Source organism: Hippopotamus amphibius, chromosome 1 (assembly GCF_030028045.1).
Source record: "Hippopotamus amphibius kiboko isolate mHipAmp2 chromosome 1, mHipAmp2.hap2, whole genome shotgun sequence".
In the NCBI taxonomy this organism is placed as follows: domain Eukaryota; kingdom Metazoa; phylum Chordata; class Mammalia; order Artiodactyla; family Hippopotamidae; genus Hippopotamus; species Hippopotamus amphibius.
This window is the reverse complement of record NC_080186.1, coordinates 148,474,456-148,500,665: the sequence shown is the minus strand read 5'-3', so window position 1 is coordinate 148,500,665 and position 26,210 is coordinate 148,474,456. Positions and strand designations below refer to the sequence as shown.

Here is a 26,210-nt window from a genome sequence, read left to right as displayed (position 1 = left end):
CACACACACCAGATCATAAACCTTCTCCAAAAATAACGTATTAATAGTCGCACTGCTTTAGTGAGGGGCCCTAACTTTGTGCCAGACACCGAGCTTGATGTGTTGTATAGATGCGTTCAGTGCATCCCCTCAACAACCTGCAGGCTGTTCTGATAATTTTGCCTACTTATCAGTCAGGGAAACTGGGGTCCACCTGCCCAGGACGTGAAACCTAAGTTTTTCCAACTCTGGAATCAGAATGCTCTGAGTCATCCAACGAGACTTCCTGCCCCATTGAAGAGCAATCATTTATTCAGTCGTTCACCTGGTATTTACTGAGGGCCTGAGGTATTGGCCTCAAAACACGCAGTGACAGATCAAAACAGACATGCCCTGGACTTCAAGGAGCTCACAGTCTAACCCAGGGAGAGAACAGCCAGAGCTGGTTTGGTCTTTGGGGCTGACACACTGTGGGATTTCAGGCCCGTCTTTTCCACTCTGTTAGCCTCAGATTTCGTATCTGTAAGTGAGGCAGCTGGATTTTGACAAGTGGTTTTCCACCTTTATTGTGAATCACATGGGGAGTGTGTTTAAAGACACATCTTCCTGGCCTCCTACACCCAGGCACTTTGATTTAATAGGTTCAGGGTGGGGTCCAGGAATTTGTGTGTATAATGAGGGCTCAGGTCTCCCAAGAACCACCCTGATCTGGCTGTAAACCCATTAGCACCTGTGAGGGATCTGTGTTGTCACACCTGTATCCCCAGTGCCTACCACAGTGCCTGGCACAGAGTAGGTCTCAATAAATATTTGGTGGTAGTTGGAATGATCTATCTAGGGGGTTTCCATGGATAGACCTCAGAGACTCCTGATCACAATTTTCATAAAGGTTTCCCGATAAGTTTCTGAGAGCCCCCTGGGCTCTGAATACTCAGTGGTTTTAGGATTGAAACCAACTCTTTCTCTGACCGAAAGCTCAGACCTATTATTGGAAATGTTTTTAACCAGTATAGTAAAATTTGAGTCCTGTATCAAGGTGATTTGATGAGATGTCAATTTACAGTAGATTCTTAAAATCCTAAAGGAGTTGGTACCCACATTCTGTGTGTAAACTCAGAAAGTGATCCCAAACACAGTTTGTGATTTTCTCAGTTCATCTGAAAGTACCTTTTGGTCAGGTAGTGCTGTCTCTATTTTCCAGGTAGGAAACTCGAGGTGCCTGTGACTCTTGTAGTTAGTCCAAGGCCACACTACAAGGGCTCTCTCCACCAAGACCCAGTATGGGAGTCAAAGAACATGGCTCTTATTCACTGGCCTGCTTGTGTGATCTTGGTTGGGTAGCTTTGTCTCTTTGGACCTCAGTTTCCCCACCTGTTAGTTCGGAGAGGGGTGATTAATTGTTTCTGAGCAGCTGTGTAGCTTGGATATTTGAGGACACCCCCAGTAACTACATGTTTAGACATGCAGAAGTCCCTGTGTCAGCAAGCTCCGAAGTCCTCTTAGTTTAGGGAAGAAGTAAAGACTAATGAGACCGCCTAAAACAGGCCATCTCTGCAGATCATTCCGGAGGGATATGCATTGTTAAGGCAATGGCAGTGAGGTGGTAGAAGCTGTGAAATGTGAAACTCCCAGAACTTTGGAATCTTAATTCTCTGCCCTGTCAGTTCAGCAGTTCCCTTCATTCAAGGGAGTTGACCTTTATGCGGTCACAACTGTGAGATTCAACCCCATGCCCAATTCCCACTCGCGTGAGAAGACTTTCACAAACATATGGAGGAAACAGTGTCCTTTCTGGGATCTTAGACTCTTGAAATGTCCTTGTAAAGCTCGCCTAACCCTTGCTACTCAAAGTGTTTTCAGGGACCAGCTGCATCCGCATCACCTGGGAGTGTGCTAGAAGTGCAGTCTCCTACCCCAGACCTCCTGTATCACAGTCCGTGTGTAACAAGATCCCCACATGACTGCATTGCACAGGAAGAGTCGAGAAGCGCTAGCCCTAACCCCGCACCTGACTCCCCTCTTTCACATCCTGATGAACAGGCGAGCATCCCATTCCTGGCCTCCTCTAACATCTTCTTCCAGGTAGCCCTGTTTCATCCTAACACCAGTCCAACTTTTGGAATTTCTTCTCTATCTTAAGCTAACCCCTTAGTCATTCAGGAACTTCTGCTCTTGGCACTCATGCTAGCCTCAGAAAACACTCATAGGACAAGGTAAATCCTCCTATGTCCCCCTCAGTTTCTCATCTCCTAGTCCTCATACAGCACAGTTTTTGATCTTCAGAAAACTGAAGCAAACTCACTGGGGCCAGGAAAGTAACACAAGTGAGAGATGAGAGCCAGGGGACATGCACTAAGGGCTGGTGGGGACTGTGGCAAACTGGAGTGCCAGCTTGGTCAGAGCATTGACATGTCTTTTGAGTTTTTAAGCGAAGTCAACGAATCTTGATAAAACAATATGAAATCTTTCTATTTTTTTCACATTGGCAGTTAAAAAAAATTCCTCAAAAGCCACCAGATAGTGTTTGCAAGTGACCACATCTAAGGTTTTTGTGACCTTTGATGATGAGTATCTGCTCAACTTGGATACAGTAGCCCAGGTGTGGTCTGCAGCACAGAACAAGCAGGATTATGGCCTCCTTCATTCTAGATCAGTAGTTCTCAAATGGGAGTGTACATCAGAATCTCTTAGAGGGCTTGTTAAAACCCAAATCGCCAGGCCCCACCCCCAGACTTTCTGCTGCTGCTTCCTGGGCAGGGCTCAGGAATCCGCATTTCTAACAAGCTCCCAGCCCGTGCAGATGCTGCTGGTTCATGTTTTGAGAACCACTTTAGATTGGTTCCTCCCATTAAGGCAGCCTCGGTTTGCAGAACCTCTTTAGTTCCACCAGTGACCTAATGTAGTCAGTAGAAGTTCCCAGTCTTTGGGTAGCAGAAGAGGGAGAAGGAATCGGGAGGGAGGGCTCAAGGAGAGATTGCTAACCAGCCTTTGACCGACCAATCCTGACATCTAGAGGTAGAGTATTTACCTTGGGCAGATCCCTGACCCGTGCCAAGACTCAGTTTCCCTGTCTGTGAAATAGGGAAGTGGCCCCAGCTCAGTTTCCAAGTATATGTGTTCACTTGTTCAGAGATTTGATTGCCAGTTTGCAGAGGACCTTTTGAAAATGAAATCCCACATGGAACCCCAGTATAGAAAACAGACAGATGCATTGCAGGTCTGATTGAAGAGGGGAGTTCAAGCTCTTACTCTCAGCCTCCACCTTCCCAAGGCAGCACTGAGGGGCCTCCAGTAGGGATGTAGCTCAACACAGTTGGCATCTGCTGAAGGAACTTCCAGCTCAGCTCCTGTGATTTCTAAGACCCTGAGAACTGTATGCAGGCACGTGGCCTTTGTTTTTGCAGTTTTCTTTCCCTCTCTGACCACGATATCTGGCATGCCCACTTTCAGAATTTTCTTCTTGCAGCTCAGAGAGGTCTGTAGGAGGTGGAATGCTAAGAATTGTTATTATCATAAGAGCTGTTGTAGGAGTATTGAGCCGTTGTGGAAAATCTGCTAACACAAGAATCAGCCAGAGACTTAATAAACAGGCATGGGGATGATTTTATTCCGGGGGCTTCTTGTTAGTGCTAATGTTTCCACATGCCACACGTTCAGGGCCTTCTTAGTTAATTATATGGGAAATAGGACTAGTGGATTCTGCTTGCCGCAGTGGCAAGAACAGGTCTGTGGGGTTTTTTTTTTTCTTTTTTTTAATTTTTTTTTTTTTTTGGGGGTACACCAGGTTCAATCATCTGTTTCCATAGTCTGTGGGGTTTTTAATGGGCAAGGTGATTTGGAAAGCTGTTCCCATTTAGGTGAATACAGAAGATATTTAAACAGCTATGTGGAGCAGTGTTACCTTGGAAAGACTCTTATTGAGCCCAGGGGCCAAGTCTTTAGACTTGCCTTGTGGCATGGGAAAGCATCTGGTACCTTCTGATGACCCCAGACACTGGAATGCAGCCTCCTTTAATTAGGGAAACTGCTTCCTAATGGGCCCACCAGGATGGGCTCACCTCCTGGAACACATGATAAATACCTTCAGTTCCCAGCCCCTGGGGGCTGCTCTCCGGTGGCTGCTGTAAATTCCTCTTTTCTTTCAGCCATCCAAGTGCTTGTTCAGACCTCCCACACACATTTGCCCCTCTTTGGGACTGGCCTTCTTTGGGACTGCGGAGATGACTTCTCCTTCTGTGCTCCGTGCTCCTTGGGCCCAGCCCAGCCTTGCCGTGTTCCACCCACACCTGGAAGTCTATGCCCAGGCCATGTGCTCTGCCTGCCTCTCATTTTGGCTTATCTGAAGCCCAGCTCAAAGGCCCCTATGTCTGTGAAACCTTCCTCACTTCTTCTGGGTGGAAGTGAAGTCCTCTAGCACTTTCTCCAGACCTCTCACCCGAGGTCCGGAGAAAGTGCTAGAGGACTAGACAGGGAGGAGGACCTTTCACTTCCTCTGCCCTGTCTGGTGCAGAGCCACTAGTCACCTGTGGCTCTTGAGCACTTGGAATGAGGCTGGATTGAGATGAACACAAGTGTGAAAAACACACTGGATTTTGAAGACTTAGTACAAAAAAAAATAGAATAGAGAATAATACCTCAACACTTTTTTCTACTGCGTTGAAAATGATTTGAAATGATATTGAAATGATAATACTTTAGATGGAATATATGGAGCTAAGTTGAAATATACTATCAAAACTCACTTTACCTGTTTTTTAAAATTTTTTTAAATGTGAATACTAGAAAATGTAGTTACAAATGCAGCTCACCTTGGTGGCTCATGTTAAATCTCTGTTGGACAGCGTCACACCTACCGCTTTCTCTCTTCTGTGAAAGGAATGTCTGTCCATCTGTTTTCTCTCCCTCTGGTTTATGAGTTCCAGGAGGGTGAACACGGAGTGTCATCTTTCTGAACTTTGCACACCTGGCTGGCATGGGGTAGGACTAACCAAGCTATACTGAGGGAATTAATAAATGAACCTATGACAGGCATTCAGTCAATACTGAAAGCTCCCTTAGGCAGTGTAATTGCTGGGTCTCTGTTATTACACTTATCTCCCCTTTTCTTCTTTTTCACAGTTTTTGTCTTTTTTTTAAGGGCTCACACAATCAGCAAAAGAAGACCTTTTTCTTGGGAGATGGGCAGAAGCTGAAGGACTGGCATGACAAAGAAGCCATCAAGAGGGATGCTCAGCGCGTAGGTACGGAAAGCAGGGCGTCCATTGGCGGGTCCCCTAGAGAGTGTGTGCGTGTGTGTGTGTGTGTGTTAGCGGAGACATCCGGACCTCTGTTGACTTCCTCTCATCCTTTCCCTGGTTCTCGGGACCCCCCTCTTCACCTTGGCTGACCCCTTTCTCCGCTCAGCTCACGTCGCCACATCCACTGCCTTCGGGACGTTGCCCTGCTATCTCTGTGGTGAGAGAGAACGCCGCCCTCCTAGAAGATATTTTACCATGAAAATGAGGAGCAGTAATCATAAGAGCCAGCATTTATTGAACGCCTACAGTGAACGAGGCCCAAGGTCCAGACTTTGCACATACATTTTCTTGGTGAAATCCCTAACCAACCTCTGTGGCCCACTTGATAAGAGGGGACCTGGAGCGCGAGGTGGACGGGGCGGTGGCGGCAGGGGGAGGTCATTTGTCTACAGTCACACGGTGAGAAAGGGGCAGGCTTGGGACTTGAACCCAGGTCTGGAGGGCTGAGTTGATCCCCAGTCAGCACCACAGCTACAGGGTTGAAGGAGTCTACTGGGCTTCACCTGAAGCTGTCTTCACCTAATTAGCCTTTGGAACTGTTCCTATTACACCGCAGAGCTGGGAAGGGGTGGGCGGTACAGAAGCTATGCGGAGAGTCATCTCTAGAGAGCCTGGGCTAGGAGCCAGGGGAGCAGCTCGGACACCACCTACCAGCCATCTGACCAGCAGATAAATTCCATGCTCCCGGAGGCTCAGTGTCCCCCTCTGTCAGCAGGGCTCATGCTTCCTACTTTGGTAACTTCAGGATGCTGTTGTGAAGGTGACGAAGTATCGCTTTTCAATACCGGAAGGCACCATAGAAATGTAAGGGCTGGTATTTACTCATTTTTATCTCAGTTACAGGCCCCCACAACCGTTGATTTTTGTTTGTTTTTTAAGGTACACTATGGCAAACCAGAATACGATAAAGCTCTGGATAGAGCTGATATAATAACTGATGGTCAGGGAAATCTAAAGACAGGACATGTATTTTTATACATGCCAGTGATTTAAAGTGAAGGGGTGGGGTTGCTGCTTAAATTAAGAAAGGAGACATTTGAGAAGAGCTGATTTTCCAGGCAGTTCATACCAGAATTATTAGAGCATTGGGCCAACTGGCAAGAAAAGAGTAAGCAGTGGCGACATTAAGAATAAGCACCAGCACGTGCTGAGCCCTCAGTGTGTGCCAGGCATCTTGTACTGCATTCCCTCCTTAGTCATCGCATTGGACGCTCTCCTCTCAGTGAATGCAAAGGGCAAAACTCAACACATGGGAAGGCTGAAGGCGCTCCCAAGATGACACAGCTGGGGGCAGCAGGGCTGGGCTTCAAACTCCGCTCTGCCCAGCTGCAGGGCCTGAACTCTGAATCACTCCCCTGAACTGCCTTTCCAAGGCTTCCCTCCCCACCCGAACAGATGCTTCTGCTCGTCTTGTTCTGCCTGTTGCATGTGTGTCCCTCGTGGGATCTGTGCTGGGCACTGGCCGGCAGTGTCTTACCACAGAGCAATGCAAGTCACAGGCGGCAGAGTCCCCTTCTTGTCTGGCTGGATTGGAATAGGCACCGCTCCTGGGCTCCCCCCTCTGCTTGCATCTTATCAAGCTGATGTTGTCAGCATTTACTTTGCAGAGTAGACATGGTGTTGCTCAGGCCACGGGCTCCAGAAGATGAGGTGATTTTTAATCAGCTGATTTTATTACCCTTTCTTCCAGACCCTCGCCAATGGCAGATGCTTGGGCTATTATTGCAGGGCTTGGGGGACATCCCCACGTACCATCTGCACCCTGGGAACCCAGAGAGTAATTTCCTGGAGCATCAGGGACTCTTTCCCCAGATGGATTGTACAGAGAGAGGAAAGCTGGCCCTGGATCCACGCAAATCCATGACAACACTTTTCAGACAATCCAGGCCCAGGCAAGGCAGATCTTAATTTGTTTGTTGGCTTAAAAAAAAAAAAAAAATCAAAGGATCTTTATCATTTGTGGCAATTTTGATTTACAAATAAAGTTTGCCTTGCCTGGAGAGTATCGTATTTCCTCAAACAGTTAAAAGGGTTTATCATTTACAAAAAGCTTTTATATGTGCAACCTCTCATTTGACTTTCTCAGTGTGGGGTGGGTACCAGACAGGAACAGGCTATAGTTCAGAGAGGTAGTGTGACTGGCCCAAAGTCGATCAGCTCATAGGCAAATGACCTGGCCTCCCATCTAGATGACCAGACTTCAGGGTCAGAGATGTTTGGGGCTCCTGGCAGAGTGGGGGAAGCAGGGCTTTGGAGCCCAGAGACCTGGCTTTATAACCTTTCTGAGTCCCAGTTTATCTCTCTATAGAATGAGGGCTCACATGTCTACCCTGACAGCTCGCTGTCGAGGTTACATGAGAACAGGGCTGAAGTGCATGACACAGCCATGGCCAAGTCTCATTCCCCTCCCTTCTTTAGCCCTGCAGAATCTGGAGGAACACTGTATCAAGTGTGAAGTTCTTTCTTGGTGGTTTAACCATATTTTTCATCTTCCTTTCCCCACTCCATTTAATTGGCAACACTGACTTTGCTCTTTGCTCCTAGGAAACGGAGAACAAGGGAGGCCCTTCCCCATGACCGACGCTGAAAGGGTGGATCAGGCATACCGAGAAAATGGATTTAACATTTACGTCAGTGATAAAATCTCCCTGAATCGCTCTCTCCCTGATATTCGGCACCCAAAGTGAGTGTAACATCTCTCATCTTCTGGGATCTAAGGATTTTGCCCTGGGCTCTCGTTGAGAATTAATTAAAGAAACGGGCACATAAAGCGCTGCTGAAGTTTCCTCCTGTTACCCAGGGCCTTTGTGCACAGGCTCGTGTGATCAGATTCTCCTAGAATTTAGAGCTGGAGTGGCTGAGACACAGTATTGTCTCTCCAAAAGAGCTGGTCTCCTTCCTCTTTTCAAGCAGTGGAAACCATGACCTCTGTATTTCCTTTTTTGACGCTGGCCCACAGGGAAATCCAGACCTCAATTTTCAAGACAATTGCAGCAACCGGTTCAACCCTCCCTCTCTCCACCTTCTGTGTGTGACATTTTTATTTTTTTAATCTTTATTTTAGCTATCCTGTGCACCTATATGTCTATGTCTAGGTTATAAGCTATCTCAAATCATTCTGAGAGAGGACATATAATGATTATAAAGATAACAGTGGCAGCTAACATTCTTTGAGCAGGTAGCGTGTGCCAGGCACTTCGTTTGCATTGTCTCAGGTCCCTGTGATGTAGGTCCTGTGATGATGCCCATTTTTAGGGATGAGGAAACTGAGGCTTAAAGGGATATTATAACTCATGTAGGGCCACACGGTGACTAAGAAGCTGAGCCAGTTCTTAAGCTCCATTTCAACCTAAAGCTATACTCTGGATCTTAAGCCGTCCTGCCTCCCATTTTTAATAGGAGTATTGTGGTAGTCGTGGTGATTTTCTAGTAGAGCGGTGCATCTTAAAGTTGCTGTACATTGGGATCACCTGGAGGACTGTTAGTTAGAACACAGGATATTGAGCTTCACTCCCATAATTTCTGATTCAGTAGATCTGGTTTGGGGCCCAAGAACTTCACTAAAGGTAAGCTCTGGTGTGATGTTTGTGGGGTCCACACTTTGGGAACCACTGCAAGCAGATTTCAGAATTGTTTCTTCATGAAGGCAGTACTGAGTAGAAGTGGAACATAAACTGTTTTCCTCGGGGACTAAGAAATCAGAGGCCAGGAAAAGATAATAACAGCTAATTCTTCCTAGGTACTTAATGTATGCCAAGCGTTGTTCTAAGTGAGTGGTTCTCAAAGTGTGGTTCCCAGGCCAGCAGCAGCAGCAGCATCTAAGAGCTTGTTAGACATGCAAATTTCTGGATCCCAGCCCAAGTCTACTGAATCAAAAGCTCTGCCTAGGGGCCCAGCCATCAGTGTTTTAACAAGCCCTCCAGGTGATTCTGATGCAGAGCTGAAGTTTTATATATACATTCTATTTTTATATTCTTTTTCATTATGGCTGATCACAGGATATTGAATATAGTTCCCTGTGCGATACATTAGGACCTTGTTGTTTATTCATTCTAAATGTAATAGTTTGCATCTACCAAGCCCAGAGCCAAGGGTACTTTAAGTGTGATAATTCAGCCAAAAAACCCTATGAGATAGGTACCTCTATGATCACCATTTTACAGATGAGGAATTGAGGCAAAAAGGTTAAATAATTAGCATGAGATGACACAGCTATTAAGAGGCAGTGCCAGAATTTGCATGCAGGGAGTCTGACCTAGAATCCTTATGTACTAGGTCTTTCCACCTGTGAGAGCTCAACTGGTAGAATGTAATAATAAAGAATCTTGGCAGCATGTTTGGCTACTTACAAAATGCTTTCCGTTTATGCAATAATACTTTGAGGTTGGCAGTTTTATTATCATTTCCGCTTTGTAGATGAGGAAAGCACACAGGTAGGGCTCCCCACCCAAAAGGTGTGCTTCTTGCCCAGAAATGGGCTCTCTTTGCAAGGATTTCTTGCAGTGAGGGCAGGGAGTGAGGGGCCTTGCGGAGCTTGCCTGGGGGTTTGCAATTTGTTATGTGGTCTTCACTGTCAAGCCTGGGATTTTTTCATCTAAGTCTGAGAATGTAGTTCAGATATTACTGATGTTGCTAGATTCAGAACTGTGACCTGACTCGGAGGGTCAGAAACTCAATTTATATATTTAGCCCCTTGCAGAGTTCAGAATTCTGCACTAATTTCATCTTTCCAAGTCTAGGAAAGAAGTTCATCTGGGAGCATTAAACTCTCACCTCAGCTACTGTTCTGTAGTTCTCAGACTCTCAACTCTGGCTATACCTGGGGTGGTTTTTAAAAAAATACAAAAGCCAGGGCCCCACCCCGACCACTGGAGTCTGAATCTCTGGAGGTATAGCCTGAGTCTCAGGATTTTCTAAAATCTCAGAACACAATTCTCACATATAGCCAGGGTTGAGAACTGCTGGTGTGAAATAAGGAATATGTTTACAATGAGAGTGAGAGAGATGCTTTCATCCATTCATTCATCTGTGCATCCAGTAAATGTATATTCATGGTCTTCTGTGTGCCAAGCCCTGTGCTTATTATTGTACCAGGAACACAATGATAAATGAGCCATTATTGCTGCCTTGGGCAAGAGGTGGGGGTGGATGGCAGAAGCAGGTCCTTACACCACAGATGAGAACCAGTGATGGGGTGGGCAGAGGGTGCTTTGGAACCTCAAGGGGACGCTCCCACCCTACACCAGCCTTCGTGGGACTACATTGCAAGTAGAGAACTAGGCAAGGCAGTGCACATTCTTCGACTTAACTGAAGGGGTGAGTCTCCCAGCTGTTAGCGGGGAAGCCAGGGTGGGGACTGGTCCCTTTGTCTCCCAGTGCAGTGCTATCTCCCGATAGCCCAGGAAAAGAAAGGTCTTCATAATCTAAGAGTCCTAGGACCCACAGATAGGTCTGTGACCAGCATTCAGGAGGGTCTGTGAACTTGGATGAAAACAGCATTGCATTTTTCTTTTCATGAACCTCTCCCTGAAATCTGGTGTTCCCTTCAGTTATGAATATAGGCAACAAAGCACCTGTGATGTTGTCCCCAAAAGAAATCATTTACTTTCCCATCACTTTACGGACACCTTGAAATGTCACAGGTACTCATCACTGCTTTGGAACGAAGGTGGTTTTTAGAACTTCCGCTAGATCTTGTCGCTTAATGTGTTAATGAAGAAGCACATTTATGACTCTATTTCAGATTTTTATTATTATTTTGATAACTGTATTTCAGTCTAACTGGTTTCCTTTATAAGCTCATATATTTTATTTTATTCATTGTAAACATTGTTCTGAGAAGTGACCGTAGGCTTCACCAGCCCAGCAGCGGGGTTTCAAGGTTTGGGTTTAAGGGGAGGAAGCCCAGTTCTGGGTGAGTGTGAACTGAGCCTAAGGCTCCTATGTTATGAGTCCACCCACCCAGCCAGTATCTTATGGCGAAAGATGTTGCTAAATCCAATGCTCCTGACACCCACTCTTTTTTAGAATCCTGTCGCGGAAAATGACTTTTCATAAATGAGTTGACAGATGTCTTGAAGAGCTTTCCTTTTTTTCCAGGGGAAGTGGGGGGTAGGGATCTTTCCTGAAGTTTGACAGCAGAAATGTGTGAGGAAATTAGAGCAGTCGAGCCACTCACTTCCTCTGGTTTCTTTTAGCTTAAACAACTTCTCCGGCAGGAGCTGAGGTTTATGTTTGCCTCTACTCCTTCAAACTGAATTTTGGCAACAGCATGCCAAGAACAGGATTGAGGGGCTGTTTGTTTGTGCCAGCTGTCTTTGCTTCCTCCAGAAGCTGCACCGGGGAGTGTGCAGCCGTGGAGAATGGAGCCTAGGCGGTTCGACCCCACTTGCTGGGTTTGCATGTGGGAGGTGGCCAGCTGGCTGTGAGCGGGTCTGCCCTCTGCACCTCCTACCCAGGGAGTGGGAACACAGGATGGCTGATGGGCTGGCCCACTTTTCTTCTCCCTGGGGGCCCTGCTGGGCTGCTTGGCAACCACACATGGGGGGGTCCCCTCCAGGGCACAGAGCTGATGGCAACAGAGTTCCAACTGCTGGAAGTGGCCCAGATCTAAAGGTTCCTGGGCAAACCGCTCTGTTGGGTGATCAGCTTCTTCTAGGCAAAGATTGCCCATGCTGGGGAAAAAAGCAGCCGGCAGCCCTGACCTGCTTTCTCCAGTCCATGAGCGTAGCTTCCAGTAATGAATGAACCTGAATGCCATCTTTGTTGCAATAAAAGGCCCAAGTCCACCAGATTCCTGGTTCCATGCTCCTTTTTGCTTTTTCCTTTTTGTTAAATTAACATGGTCAGTTTATAGTATGTGCTTAGTTTCCTCAAAACAATTTATGAGGCTGAGTCAAAAATTATCCGCACTCTATAGAATTTATTTTAATTAACTTTTAGAAAAGACAAATACATCATTTTTCCATATAATCTCCTTGCTTTTCAATATACTTTGTCCATCTGTCAACAAGCTTTCGTATTGCCTCATTAGGCTGAGCTGCAAGCCATGCATCCATTGCTGTCTTCACGTGGATGGGTGTCCAGCTCCTTCTTGATGACTGACACTTGTGTGACCTTCCTTGAACTTCTCTATCCATTCATACACACTTCTTTGTGACGAAACACTTTGTCCATACCGTGCACAAAGTCTTTGATAAATAACGGCACCAGGTACACCCTCAGACCACACAAAACGAATCACTGCACGCTGCTCTTCTTTCGTAGAAATCACAAGTGGGGCCTCCATTTTTGCTCACATCACAGTTACAAATGAACTGATGTAACACGTTCACACCTGCACATCAGTGACTGGGGAGATAGTAGCCTTGAATGGAAAGCGCTGGTAAGACAGTGCGGCCAACAAAAGTTTTCATATAACCAGAGTGTGGATAATTTTTGACTCACCCTCATATAAGCTCATATTATTACAGGCCTGGATTCTGTTGAATGCCTTTACATCCCCAACAGGCTACAGAAGCAGCAAGGGAGGAAGTTGTAGCATGTTACCTTTGACAAACATTTACTAAATATGCACTCTGAAAAAAATAACTTGTCAGCACAGGAAGTTTAAGTCACCCACACTTACTGTAGTAGTAGTAGTGGTAATAGTTGTAGTAGTAGTAATAGTAATAATAATAGTACCCCAGTGCGAATGTATACATAGACATAAAAATTCTATTTAGGGGCCAGGATATAACAAGGGCCACATTTACCTGCCTGCCTGAAACAACCAAAAGAAAACAAAAAGCAAAATGTATGAAATATGATTTTTAAAACTGGACATCAGGCAATGAAGGACAGTAATCCCTAAGAGATGGGAGCAAATGAGTGAGCCCTACAAGTGCCCCCAGCTTGTTCCCTCAAAAGAGTTTCCAGGCCGGACTTCCTAGGTGGCACAGTGGTAAAGAATCCACCTGCCAATGCAGGGGACACGGGTTCGAGCCCTGCCCTGGGAAGATTCCACATGCCACGGAGCAACTAAGCCCGTGAGCCAAAACTATTGAGCCTGTGCTCTAGAGCCCGTGAACTACAACTACTGAGCCCATGTGCCACAACTGTTGAAGCCCATGCACCTAGGGCCCGTGCTCCACAACAAGAGAAGCCACTACAACGAGGAGCCTGCGCACCACAATGAAGAGTAGCCCCCGCTCTCAGCAACTAGAGAAAGCCCATGTGCAGCAACGAAGACCCAGCACAGCCAATAAATAAAATAAATAAATAAATAAAATAAAATAAAAAAAGAGTTTCCAGGCCATGGTGCAGGTAGAGCCCTGAGGACTTCCTGAGTTGAGCTGAGAGTTCAGGGAGACCAAAGAGGCTAGGGTTCACAGGACAAGGTCCTGGAGAGGAGAGCGCTGCACAGAGATTGAGCTGCAGAGATCTACAGAGGGTCCCCTTGAGTACTGAGCGGATTACTGATGGTGTGGGGAAAGCTGGGAAAGGAGTCACGTGAAAGGAGTGGAGGGAAGAGTGCCTGGCTCTCAAACAGGGCCAAGAATTGTGCCTCTTTCCACCACTCAAACTGGAAAATCTCATAATTTGTAACTCATGGAAATTGGGTCACACACTTAGAAGAGTTTTGCCTCAGTGAGGACTAATTAGCCCTCAACTGAACAGTGCTCTGGACCAGTCTAAAAAAGCATAAATTATGCCCCAAAAGGATCAAACTGTTTCCAAGTGACTGCATCCTAGGACAGAGCTTGAGAAACTGTAACAAAATATTCAGCACCAACCAAGGTAAAATGCGATCATGTACCTCTTGACCATCTGTATGTACGTCTTCTTTGGAGAAATGTCTCTTTAGGTCTTCTGCCCATTCTTTGATTGGATTGTTTGTTATTTTGATATTGAGCTTCATGAGCTGCTTGTATATTTTGGAGATTAATCTTTTGTCAGTTTCTTCATTTGCAAATATTTTCTCCCATTCTGAGGGTTACCTTTTCATCTTATTTATGGCAAAACACTTATTATAACTATATTCCATGTGTTTAAAAAGGTAGAGGCATGGAAGATAGTAAAAAAAACCCTAATTCTAGAAATGAAACTAGCAATGTCTAAAATGAAAAATACAGTATATGGGATAAACGGCAGAATAGATATTTCAGGAAAAAAAGAATGTTAGTGAACCTGAGGAAAAGAAATTACCCAGAACAAAAAAGGGAGAAAAAGCATTTTTAAAAAATGACAAAAGCATGAATGAACACTGATAACATTAAGCAGTTGCATGTTCATGTGATTGGAGTTGATGAAGAAGAGGAGGGAAATAATGGCCAAAAGTCTTCCAAATCAAATGACAACTATAAAACCATAGATCTAAGAAGCTCAGTAAAACCTAATCTCAAGAAGCATGAGTAAAACAACACCAAGACATCACATTAAAATTATTGAAGACCAGCAATAAAGAAAAAAAAAAAAAAACATTTTAAACAGCCAGAGAAATAAAACTTGTTATAGACAGAGGACCAAAGGTAAGGATGACAGACTTCATTGGAAACAGTGCAAGCAAAAGCACGGCATACCAACTGTTTTAAAGTACTGAAAGTTAAAACTCTGACAACCTAAAACTCTCTACCCAATGAAAATATCTAATAAAAATAAAGGCAAGATAAAGACTTTTCAGACACACGCACCAAAAAAAAAAAAAAAGCTGAAAGAATTCATCACAACAGTCATGTACTACCAGAAATGTTAAAGGAAGTCCTTTGGTGGGAAAGAGGTATCAGATGGAAAGAGGGATCTTCATTCTCAAAGAATGATCACTGGAAATAGTAACTATGTGGGTAAATATATACTATTTTTTCTTACTGTTTAAATCTTTCAAAAAGATATCTGACTGTGTAAACAAAAATAATGACTTTTTGTTGGGTTTAAACACAGGTAAAAGTAAAATCTATCCCACCATAAAGGTTAGAGTGGAGAAATATAACATACCCCTGTAAGGTTCTCCATACTACTTATGAAGTGGTATAATATCATTTGAAAGTAGACTTTAAAAGTTAAAAGTATATACTATAAACCCTAAAAGGAGCACTCAAATAGCAAAACAAAGAGTTGTAGCTAATAAGCCAACAAAGGAGATAAAATGGAATCATGAAAAATATTCGGTTAATCCAAAAGAAGGCAGAAAAAAGCGGGGAAAAAGAACAAAGATCAGAAAGGAAAAAAATGAAAGCAAGTAGCAAGATGGTGGACTTTAAGCTAACCATATCAAGAATCACACTAAATAATCACATGAATTATTTTAGTGGAAAAGCAGCTTGTCAGATTAGATAAGAAAGCAAGATCCAACTACATACTTCCTGCAAGAAACACACTTTAAAGATAAAGATACAAATAAATTAAAAGTGAAGGATAGAAAAGATCTTCTGTGCTAACGTTTGTCAAAAGAAAGCTGGAGTGGCTATATAGTAATATCAGTCAAAATAGATTTCAGAACAAAGACAATTACTACGGATAAAGAAGGTCATTTCATAATAAAGTGATCATTCATCAAGAGGACATAGCAATCCTAAATGTTTAAACATCTAACAAGAGAGTTTTAAAATACATGAAGCAAAAACCCACAGAACTGCAAGGAGAAATAGACACAGCCACAATTATGAAATTTCAACACTTCTCTCTCAATAATTGATACCACAAGTAGACAGAAAATCAGCAAGGATATAGTAGAGTTGAACAGCACTGTCAACCAGTGTGACCCAGTTGACATTTGTGGAATACTTCACTCAATAATAGCAGAATATACAGTCTTTTCAAGTACGTACAGAACATTTACCAAGACAAACTATATTCTGTGCCAGAAAACAAGTCTCCATAAATTTAAAAGGATTCAAGTGATACAAATTATGCTCTCTGACCACAGTGGAATTACATTTAGAAACCAATAATACAATAGTCTCTTAAAATTTCCAAATGTTTTGAAACTGTGTAACTCACTTAGGAATAACAGATGGGTCAAAGAAGAAATCAAAAGGAAAATTAGAAAGTATTTTGAACTGAATGATAATGGAAATAGAATATATGCCAGAATTTATGTGCGGTTTATTGTATGTCCAAAAAAAAAGTAAATAAATAAATAAAACTCACACCGTCAAGAGCCTGTCACCTGCCAGGGGGCCTCCCCAGCCCCACCAGGGCCTGAATGAGACCATTCAAGGCCCTAAGAACTGGCAAGATTATTTATTATTGGCCACCATAGGTAATGTGAAATAAAACTACCTTAACCCATAAAATGAGGGGGGGGGGAAGAATTTATGGGATGTCACTAAAGCAGCATGTAAGGGGAAATTTGTAGTATTAAATACCTATATTGGAAAAGAAGAATGGTCTCAAATTAATGACATCAGCTTCTACTTTAAAAACTAGAAAGAGTAAGTGAATCCAAAATAAACAGAAGAAAGGAAATTTTTTAAAAGATCAAAGCAGAGATTAATGAAATAGAAAATAGAAAACCAATAGAGAAAAATCAATGAACCCAAAAGCTGGTTCTTTGAGATGATCAATTAAATTGATTAACATCTTACTAGACTGAGAAGGAAAAAAAAAGACACAAATTATCAATATCAAGAAGGAGAGAAGTGACATAACTGCAGATTCTATTGCTGTTGAGAATAATAAAGTAATATTCTGAACAACTTTATTCCTATAAATTCATCAGCTCAATGAAATGACAAATTCCTTAAAAGATACAAACTACCAAAACTTACTCAGGAAGAAATGATTCATTTAAATAGTCCTATATCTAGTAAAGAAATTGAAATTGTATTAAGAACCTTCCCACAAAGAAAACTCCAGGCCCAGATAGATTCCTCAGTGAATTCTACAAAAAAATTTAAGAAATAATACAAATTCTACACAATTCTTCCAAAAAATTAAAGAGGATGGAGTACATTCCATCTCGTTGTGAAGTAGCATTACCCTGATACCAAAACCAGACAAAGATAACACAGAAGACTGCAGGGCAGTATCTCTGATGAATATAGATGCAAAAATCCTCAGCAAAATATTAGCAAACCAAATTCAACAGTACATCAAAAGGATCATACAACTGTGATCAAATGGGATTTATTCCAGGGATTCGAGGATGATTCAACATCCACAAATTAATCAATGTGATACACCACATTAACACAATGAAGGATAAAAACCATATGATCATCTCAATAGATGCAAAAAAGGCATTTGATAAGATTCAACACCCATTTATGATAAAAACTGTCAATAAAGTAGATGTAGAAGGGACATATGTCAACGTAGTAGAGGCCATATGTGACAAACACACAACTAATATCATACTCAGGAATGAAAAGTTAAAAGCTATCTCTAAAATCAGGAACAAGACAAGGATATCCTCTCTCACCACTCTTATTCAACATAGTATTGAAATCCTAGATAGAGCAGTTGGGCAAGAAAAAGAAATAAAAGACATCCAAAATGGAAAGGAAGAAGTAAAACTGTCACTGTTTGCAGATGACATGATTTTATATATAGAAAACCCTAAAGACTCCACCAAAAAACTAGAAATAATAGAATCCAGTTGGAAATGTTATTGTGGTTTGCTAAGCATTACAGTATCCACAGCATCCAGATAAAAGGGTAGGGAATCAGGAGGAGGGAAAGCACTAAAGGGAATCGTTCCCTGGGCCCAGGAGAGCTAGAGGCTGAGGTCCTGTTGAGGGACCACCACCTTCCTCTCATGGTGATGTGGCCTTGGTGTTGCCGGGGGTTGAAAACCAGGAAAGCCAGATGTTTACAAATATTTGCAAAAACAGACAGGGAATCTTCTGGAATGGTGATGAAAGCCTGAGCAGGAAGGGCTGGGAATGTAAAAGAACTGAGTTTTCCTGGCCCCGAAGGCATCACCAGTTGTACATTCATGGGACCCCGGGGGACCAAGGGAAGCTGCTGTTGGCCAAGCTGCTGTCTGTGTTCTTGGGCTCCTGCAGCATGGACGCCTCATGAATGTATCCAGAGCTAATTAAATCAGGAGTTTAAGGTAACCATGTATGATGTATGTATGTTAGGTGCTCCTTTCTCATTCCTCCGTCCCCAATCTGTAGCCCACCTAAAATGCAGCCTGCTCCTACTCATTTATACTAAAATGATTGAATGTCAGCCTTGAAGAGATCTCAAGGCTATTAGTCAGTTGAAACTATCTCTGCAAGTCATTCATTCATTACTTCAGCAGATATTTATTGTGTGCCTACCACGTATGCTTATTGTGTAGGCTAGTCCCTGGGGAAACAGCAATGAACAAAACAGGCAAAATTTCCTTTCCTCCTAGAACTTACATTCCACTGGTCAGGGGAGGTCGTAGACAAAAAAATGAACAGATTAATTTTCTAGTGATGTAGGAAAAGAAAGAAGCAAAGTAAGAGGTAGAAAAAGTGACGGGAGGGACTTCCCTGGCGGTCCAGTTGGTAAGACTCCACAATTCTACTATAGGGGGCATGAGTTCAATCCCTGGTCGGGGAACTAAGACCCTGCATGCCATGTGGCACAGCCAAAAAAAGAAAAAAAAAGTGATGATGTATTTTATTTCAGTGGTCAGGGAACACTTCACTGATAAGATAACATATGAACAGAGAAATGAAGAAGTAAGGGGCCTAGCAAGGCAGTTAACTGGCAGAAGAGCCCTGTGGGCAGAGGAAACAAGTGCAAAGGCCCCGAGACCATCATGCTTGGCTGTGGTACCCAGTGAGCCAGGAGGAGGGTGATGAGAAGCAAGGCTGGAGGAGTGTCAGGGTCATGGTGAGGCTTTGGCTTTTACCAAAGTGAGTAACATGGGAATCCGTGGAGGGTTGTGAGCACAGAGCGCCATGATCTGATTTTCATTTTCAAAGGATCCCTTTGGTTGCTGTTAGAGTAGACGGCTGAGCGGCCAAGGGTAGAGACAGGGAGACTAGTTTGGGGCACATTGCAGTGATAGTGACTCAGACCACTGTGGGAGTAGAGGTTAGAAGCGGCCGCATTCTAGATATACTTTGAAGATGGAGACTACAGAATTTACTTACAGACAGTATGGATATGAGCAAAAGAAAGGAGTCAAGGTTAATGCCAAAGTTTTTGGCCAGAGCCACTGGGGAGATGGAATTGCCACTACAGAAACGAAGACTTTGGGAAGAGCAGGCTTGGGGAAATCAAGATTTGTGTTTCAGTCAAAGTTAAGATGTTCTTGAAACATCCAAATGATGATGTCAAGTAGGCGGTTGAATAAATGATGCCATTTGTGTTGTGAAAAATGGAAACGGTGATGGGATCCTCTTCTAATTATATTATATAGTATACTGTGGTTTTAATTAACTCACTTTCCTTGAATAGCATGAAACATCTGAGGCATAACAGATAGTAAATCTAAAAATGACCCAAGATCAGCTGTGGTCTGTGGTGAGGTGAGCAGAATGATAGTTTGTGTGCCACATTCAGGTCAAGGTGAGGGCGGTGCACACCTTCCACCATCTGCAGTGGGAGTGAATGGCTGGAGTCTGTGCCCACCCCTCTCCCACCGCCTGCAGTGCCAGCAGGTATGTCAGACCTTCTGTACAGCAGTGACAGGCTTGGAAGATATATTTAGTACGTATTAGCAGTTCTTATCCTTTTTATCATGATTTGTGTGGTGGAATAAGCTCGCTTGACACTTTGGTAATGGAGCACTTGAGTGTAAGATTAGCGCCCTGGAGAAGCTCCAAGTGAGAGTGGTCCAGACTCCCTCGTTCGGCAGGCTGTTAGCAAGGCAGTTGTGTAGGGGGGGCAGGGGGCAGAAGGGGACTGTAGGCTGAATGATTTGTGAGCTGGGAAAGGGAAAAGTCCAGGTTTCTTTCAATCAGCATCACTGATTCTTCAGGAAGCTTCAGTCGGCTCTCTTCTGAAATTCAACTTCGCTCTTCCGAACAATAGTGTTTCCTCCAAGACAACAGTTATTGATCCATCGAGACCTGTTATTGGAATTTAAAGGTGCTCATAAGCCTTAAAATGAAATGGCAGACAATAAAATTCTCACATTGACTTCTTTTCTGTAATTTTTAAAACAGACTTCAGTGAATTCAGCCCCTGTGTTGAAATTACAGAGATAAATGGCTTATACACAAAAATGGCCACCTGTGAACTGAAAATCAAATGGGCGTATATCCCCTACTGTTTATGCTGGGTGAAAGCCACGCGACATCCACGTGAGCTGTTGTGTGGTTTGTGTTCTCTTATCATTTCCGCAGACAGATGCGTTTTCTAAGTCTTCTTGAAACAGACGCTGTGTCCTCCATGAGTAACAACAACGCCTGCCGTGCATGCGCTGCTTGTGAGCCAGGCGCCGTGCTGAGCGCTGCACCAGCCTCAGCTCACTTGTACCCACTTGGAGGTTTGGGGGGTGATATTTTTTCTTTCCTTTATGTCTCAGCATCGTCTTCTCATTTCCCAGAACTCTGGCACAGCTCCTTTGTGAGGTTCTGGCCCCTCTGAAGCCATTTGTGTCTAACAGGGGTTACTAGCTCCATTTTGCAGATGCACACACCGAACTTCAGGGAATCTGAATTCTTTGCCCCAGTTTACACGGCCCGTAGAAGGCAGAGGAGATTCAAACCTGGATCCCAGCCTGTACGCCTTCTACTTCCACAAGACCGAGACCCATTCCTCCCAGGGAAGGAAGGAGACGTTTTTACATTCGAATCCTTTGTGCATGAAGGTTCTTGGGCCGGCGTAGCGAGCAAGGTTGACTAGATAAATGGACACAGCCCGGACACTTCTCCGGTCGCTTTTCACCCTCTCTGCTGAGGGTAACATGTGCTTGTCCAGGAGCAGATAAATCACCCTCAGTGAAACTGGTTACGGAGATGAGTTTGATTTCTAAGTGGTATTGGCCTCGAAAGGATTTAAGGGAAAAGAGAATAATGACTGGAAGATAAAGGCAATTATCAGTTCTCTCCCTTCATTAAGATGCTATCGGGGGCAGCATGGCGATAAGGCAAGCAAAGCAGCTCAGCTCAGGAGCACCGTTACATTTACTAGAACATAACTCCCTCCTGGTTGTAAGCCTCTTTCGCCTCACCTTTTTGGGAGGATGAAATCAATAGTACCCCCACCCACCTGCAACCCTAAATCTGCCTGGTAGTGAATGGTAACAGTTTAGCATTCTGTAGATTTTTCCTTTGCTTATGCAATGTGTATAGACATAGCAAGAGGTTTGGGGTTTTTTGGTTTGGGGGGTTTTTCCCCACAAAAATGTGGTTGTACTATATGTATTTTATTCTACAAGTAGCTTTTTTCACTTATATTATGGTCACGTTTCCAAGACATTTCCAATAGCTGTGTAATTTTACATAGGTATCTCATCAATTCAACCATTCCTCTGTTGACAGGCATACAGGTTGTTTCCACTCTGGAAACAGTCGCCAAAATATCCTTGAACATTTCGGTTTCTTCATTTCTCCTCTTTCATGAATCATGAAGAATCTTGATGTTAAAGCTCATTTCCTCCTTACCATGTTGGCCTGGCATCTGGCTTCTAATGGGAGGTGTGGTCCTTATGGTTGTTATTTCATGCTGATAATTCCGGGTGTCTTGACCTCACATACCGTATTGATTAACCAGAGTTTCTCTTTCCTGCTGTCAGCCTGAGTTTAAAGTTCGAGCGCTTGGAATGCTTTGCATATTATATCTGCAGGAGGACCAGTTTTATCATGCGGGACAGCTGTGTGAAGAAACTGTTGGATTTTGCTGTGTGCTTTAAAACAAATTTTTGTTGTTGTTATTTTTACGCCTATCTCAAAACTAGGGCTTTCTAAAATGTGAGTTCAGAGGGAGAGGCAAAGACTGCATAAACTAGGGTCCTTTAAATACTGCTTGTATCTGAAGTCTCTGGTGCAGGTTAGGGAACACAAAACTGGTGATGAACTGGTGGTGCAGAGGTGCATAATTAATACTAACAACCCTTGTTATTCTCTTAACTGTCTGTTGAGAGGAGGGAAGAGCAGGTGGGGGCAGTAAAGCCTCCCCTGAATGGAGAAGGACCTTCATAAAGATGTCAGCTTCGGCACACGTTGTCACACTAATTTTCCGGCTCCTCTGGTTAAAGAGAAACCCACGCCTGTCTCCTCCGCCACAGAGCAGGAGAGAAGGGTTGGGGAGCTGAGCCCCAGCTGCGGAGGAGAGGCTTGCTGTCGGGTATGTCAGGAGAGGCCCCAAACCTGCATCTGGAGGGATATTGTGGATGAAGGACAGGAGCTTTTCACACTCTGCCCAGTAAGACCCAGTTTCTTCCTTTTGTTCCAGAGCCTGGAGCTATTTATAACTTCCACTAAGCTTCTTGGGGGCTCCAGCGCTCATAAGATGTAGTCTCTCTGAATATGTTGTATTAAAAGGGACTGTCCTTTATACAAAATAGAGAGGGGAAGATTTCAGAATTTTGAATTTAAACCATTTGCTGGAAAATGACCTACACTGTGGCCTCGGGGAGATGGAAACACATCTGAGCTAGATACTGCACCAGGTACATTCACACATGGTATGTCCTCTGTTCCTTGGGACAACCTTAATAGGAAAGAGTTATATCCCCATTTTAGCCATGTGGAAACTGAGGCTTAGGGAGGCTTGACCTTCCCAAACTGACCCACTTCTAAGTGACAGTGGTGAGATTTGAACCCAGATCTGAGGGTCCCTTCAGCTTATGCCCCTTCCCTTACCACAGTTTCCACCTTGTAAAGTACCCACTATTTGATACATGGGTATGCCACCTCACTCTGTGACCTGGGAAGGTCCCTCCCTATGATGGGCCTCAGTTTCCTCATCTGTAAAACTAGGAGTGCAAACGAGGTGAGATTCAGGCCCTTCCAACCTTCATATTCAGTGGTTCTCGTTGACTTTTCATGTTGAAACTGTGCATACAGTCTAGGAGCAGTAGTTGCCCTTCTGCCTTATTCCTCAACCCCGAAAGATGCTGGCTTCTGCCACCCTCGAGACACACAAACCAGCTCCCAACAAGCCCCATCTGGTCAGTGGAAATCCAAAATTGTCATCTCTTTGGTGGTGGAGGGCATGTTGGGGTTTGGTGCCATGAGAAGCTGCCAAAATGGTGCCTGTTTCTAGAAGATTGTGTATCTGAGAGTACAAGCACTGGGAGCTTTCAAACTATAGAGTTACTCCACGAGGATTTTCTAAATGATCATTCCCTTAAAAAGAAAAGAGAACACACAACAACTCGCCCTTGTAATCACTGAAGAACAGTTTGCTGTAGTGTGCAGAGCATAGTGGTGGTGAAATGCTCTGTGCTGCAGGGAATTGCTCATGACGTCATGGTGGCCCAGTTGGCACAGTACTGATGGGGTGTTGAATCATGTGAAACAATAGCAGTGTGCCCCAACAGTCTCAGTGTCCGTGACCCGGAAGTCCAGATTTCCATATTAGTGATATTTCTGGAGTTTAGAAATCTTAATTCTGTATGAGTCTGTTCTTTTCAAAGTTATAAAGAGAAACCAAGAACACTTCATCCAGTTCTAGTACAATGTCTGGATGCTTGTTTTTTCCCCCAGGGAATAGACTTAGCAGTAGGGTGGATTTCCTTGGCTGCAAGGTTACTTCAGTTAATGGGGAATCCCCTGCAAGGAGGCAGGGGATGTAAAGGGAAGTAGGGATGTGGGAAAAGCCATCTAGGCTCCCAGGAGGAGCAGGGGAGGCCGTGGCACTGCCCAGTCTCTCGGGGTCTGAAATGGGGAGATCTTTCCAAATCAGGCCACCAGGTTTTTTTTTTATCATTTCAAGAGCAGAAATTCTGGATCCCATCATTAAGAGGCCTTAGCTTTGCTCTGTGTCTGCTCTTCTTGTGATCTCTGGGATTGCCTTTCTATACATCAAGGTTGTGTCCCCAAGAAAGAGAATTTGATTGACCTGGTGAACCACACTTGCTAAGCCATCAACCACTGGCAAGTCAACAGATTAGCTGCCCTTGGGTCCAGGCTCTGCTTCTGCCCCAGCCAACTGTCATGGCAAGAAAAGGGACAGTCGTGGGGCCCATCCCAGGCTCCTTCCTCAGCCTTCCTTAGGCATGGCCATTTCTGCTCAGGGAGAAGGTCTGGGCAAGGTGAGAACCATAATTCACGTAACCAGCATAGGTATTAATTTCTGGACCAAGACGGCACTTGATGCACCCTTATGTTTACAGCGCACCAACCTGTTCTCTTCCTATTCACTTCTCAGCTGCAACCTGCAAGTCCATTTTATAAAGAAGGAAGGCCCTTCTTTATATTAACATGAAACTCATTTGAAACAAAAAGAAACTGAGGCTCTCAGATGGTTGGTAACTTGCCCAAGGTTATGCAGCTAATAAGTGGTCTTTTCCGGTCCAAGTCCATACCAAACTACTTCTGATAAATAAGAAGAAACATTGAATGGACATCAGCAAGCACAGTTAAAGCATCCACATTCCTGCAAGTGAGCATTTTATGCTGAGGTTCATTGAAACCCCCAAGGATTCCATTCCTCTAGGCTGGGTGGTCAGTGTCCTGTGGACCTGCCAAGGCAACAGGTTGCCCTTGGAACGTTTTTTTACAGTTTTTTTCCAGTAATTGATTTCGAATCTCATAGCGTTGTGGTCAGAAAAGATGCTTGATACAATTTCAATTTCCTTGAATTTACCAACACTTGATTTATGACCCAAAATGTGATTTATCCTGGAGAATGTTCCATGTGCACTGGAGAAGAATGTGTAATCTGCTGTTTTTGGCTGTAATGTCCTATAGATATCTATTAAATCAAGCTGATTTATTGTGTCATTTAAAGCTTGTGTTTCCTTATTATTTTTCTGTCTGGAAGCTCTGTCCATTGGTGTAAGTGGGGTGTTAAAGTCCCCCACTATGATTGTGTTACTGTCAGTTTCCTCTTTCATAGTTGTTAGCATTTGCCTTACGTATTGAGGTGCTCCTATATTGGGTGCATACATATTTATAATTGTTATCTCTTCTTCTTGGATTGATCCCTCGATCTTTATGTAATGTCCTTTCTTGTCTCTTGTAACATTTTTTATTTTAAAGTCTATTTGATCTGATATGAGTATCACTACTCCGGCTTTCTTTTGATTTCCATTTGCATGGAATATCTTTTTCCATCCCCTCACTTTCAGTCTGTATGTGTCCCTAGGTCTGAAGTGGGTCTCTTGTAGACAGCATATATATGGGTCTTGTTTTTGTATCCATTCAGCCAGTCTGTGTCTTTTGGTTGGGGCATCTAGTCCATTTACATTCAAGGTAATTATCTATACGTATGTTCCTATTACCATTTTCTTAATTGTTTTGTTTTTGTTTTTGTAGGCCCTTTTCTTCTCTTATGTTTCCCGCTTAGAGAAGTTCCTTTAGCATTTGTTGTAAGGCTGGTTTGGTGGTGCTGAATTCTCTTAGCTGTTGCTTGTCTGTAAAGCTTTTGATTTCTCCATCGAATGTGAATGAGATCCTTGCTGGGTAGAGGATTCTTGGTTGTAGGTTCTTCCCTGTCATCACTTGAAATACATCGTGCCACTCCCTTCTGGCTTGAAGAGTTTCTACTGAGAAATCAGCTGTTAACCTTATGGGGGTTCCCTTGTATGTTATTTGTCGTTTATCCCTTGTTGCTTTTAATAACTTTTCTCTATCTTTAATTTTTGTCAATTTGACTACTCTATGTCTTGGCGTGTTTCTCCTTGGGTTTATCCTGCCTGGGACTCTCTGCGCTTCCTGGACTTGGGTAGCTATTTCCTTTCCCATGTTAGGGAGGTTTTCAACTATAATCTCTTCCAGTATTTTCTCAGGTCCTTTCTCTCTCTCTTTACCTTCTGGGACCCCTATAATGCGAATGTTGGTGTGTTTAACATTGTCCCAGAGGTCTCTTAGGTTGTCTTCAGTTCTTTTCATTCTTTTGTCTTTCTTCTTTTCCACA

General features: G+C 43.8%; 1 protein-coding gene across 2 annotated transcripts in view; it reads left to right on the top strand.

Annotated features, from left to right (window-relative positions):
- Positions 1-26,210, top strand: part of GALNT10 (polypeptide N-acetylgalactosaminyltransferase 10) — a 216,194-nt gene that overhangs the window by 85,983 nt on the left and 104,001 nt on the right. The window contains exons 2-3 of one of the 2 annotated variants that reach the window (XM_057730281.1): positions 5,117-5,219; positions 7,821-7,959. In XM_057730281.1, the coding sequence (XP_057586264.1) occupies positions 5,117-5,219; positions 7,821-7,959 (242 nt within the window). Of the gene's footprint in view, positions 1-5,116; positions 5,220-7,820; positions 7,960-26,210 lie in introns of those variants that run through there. The other variant, XM_057730289.1, reaches the window with a different exon arrangement.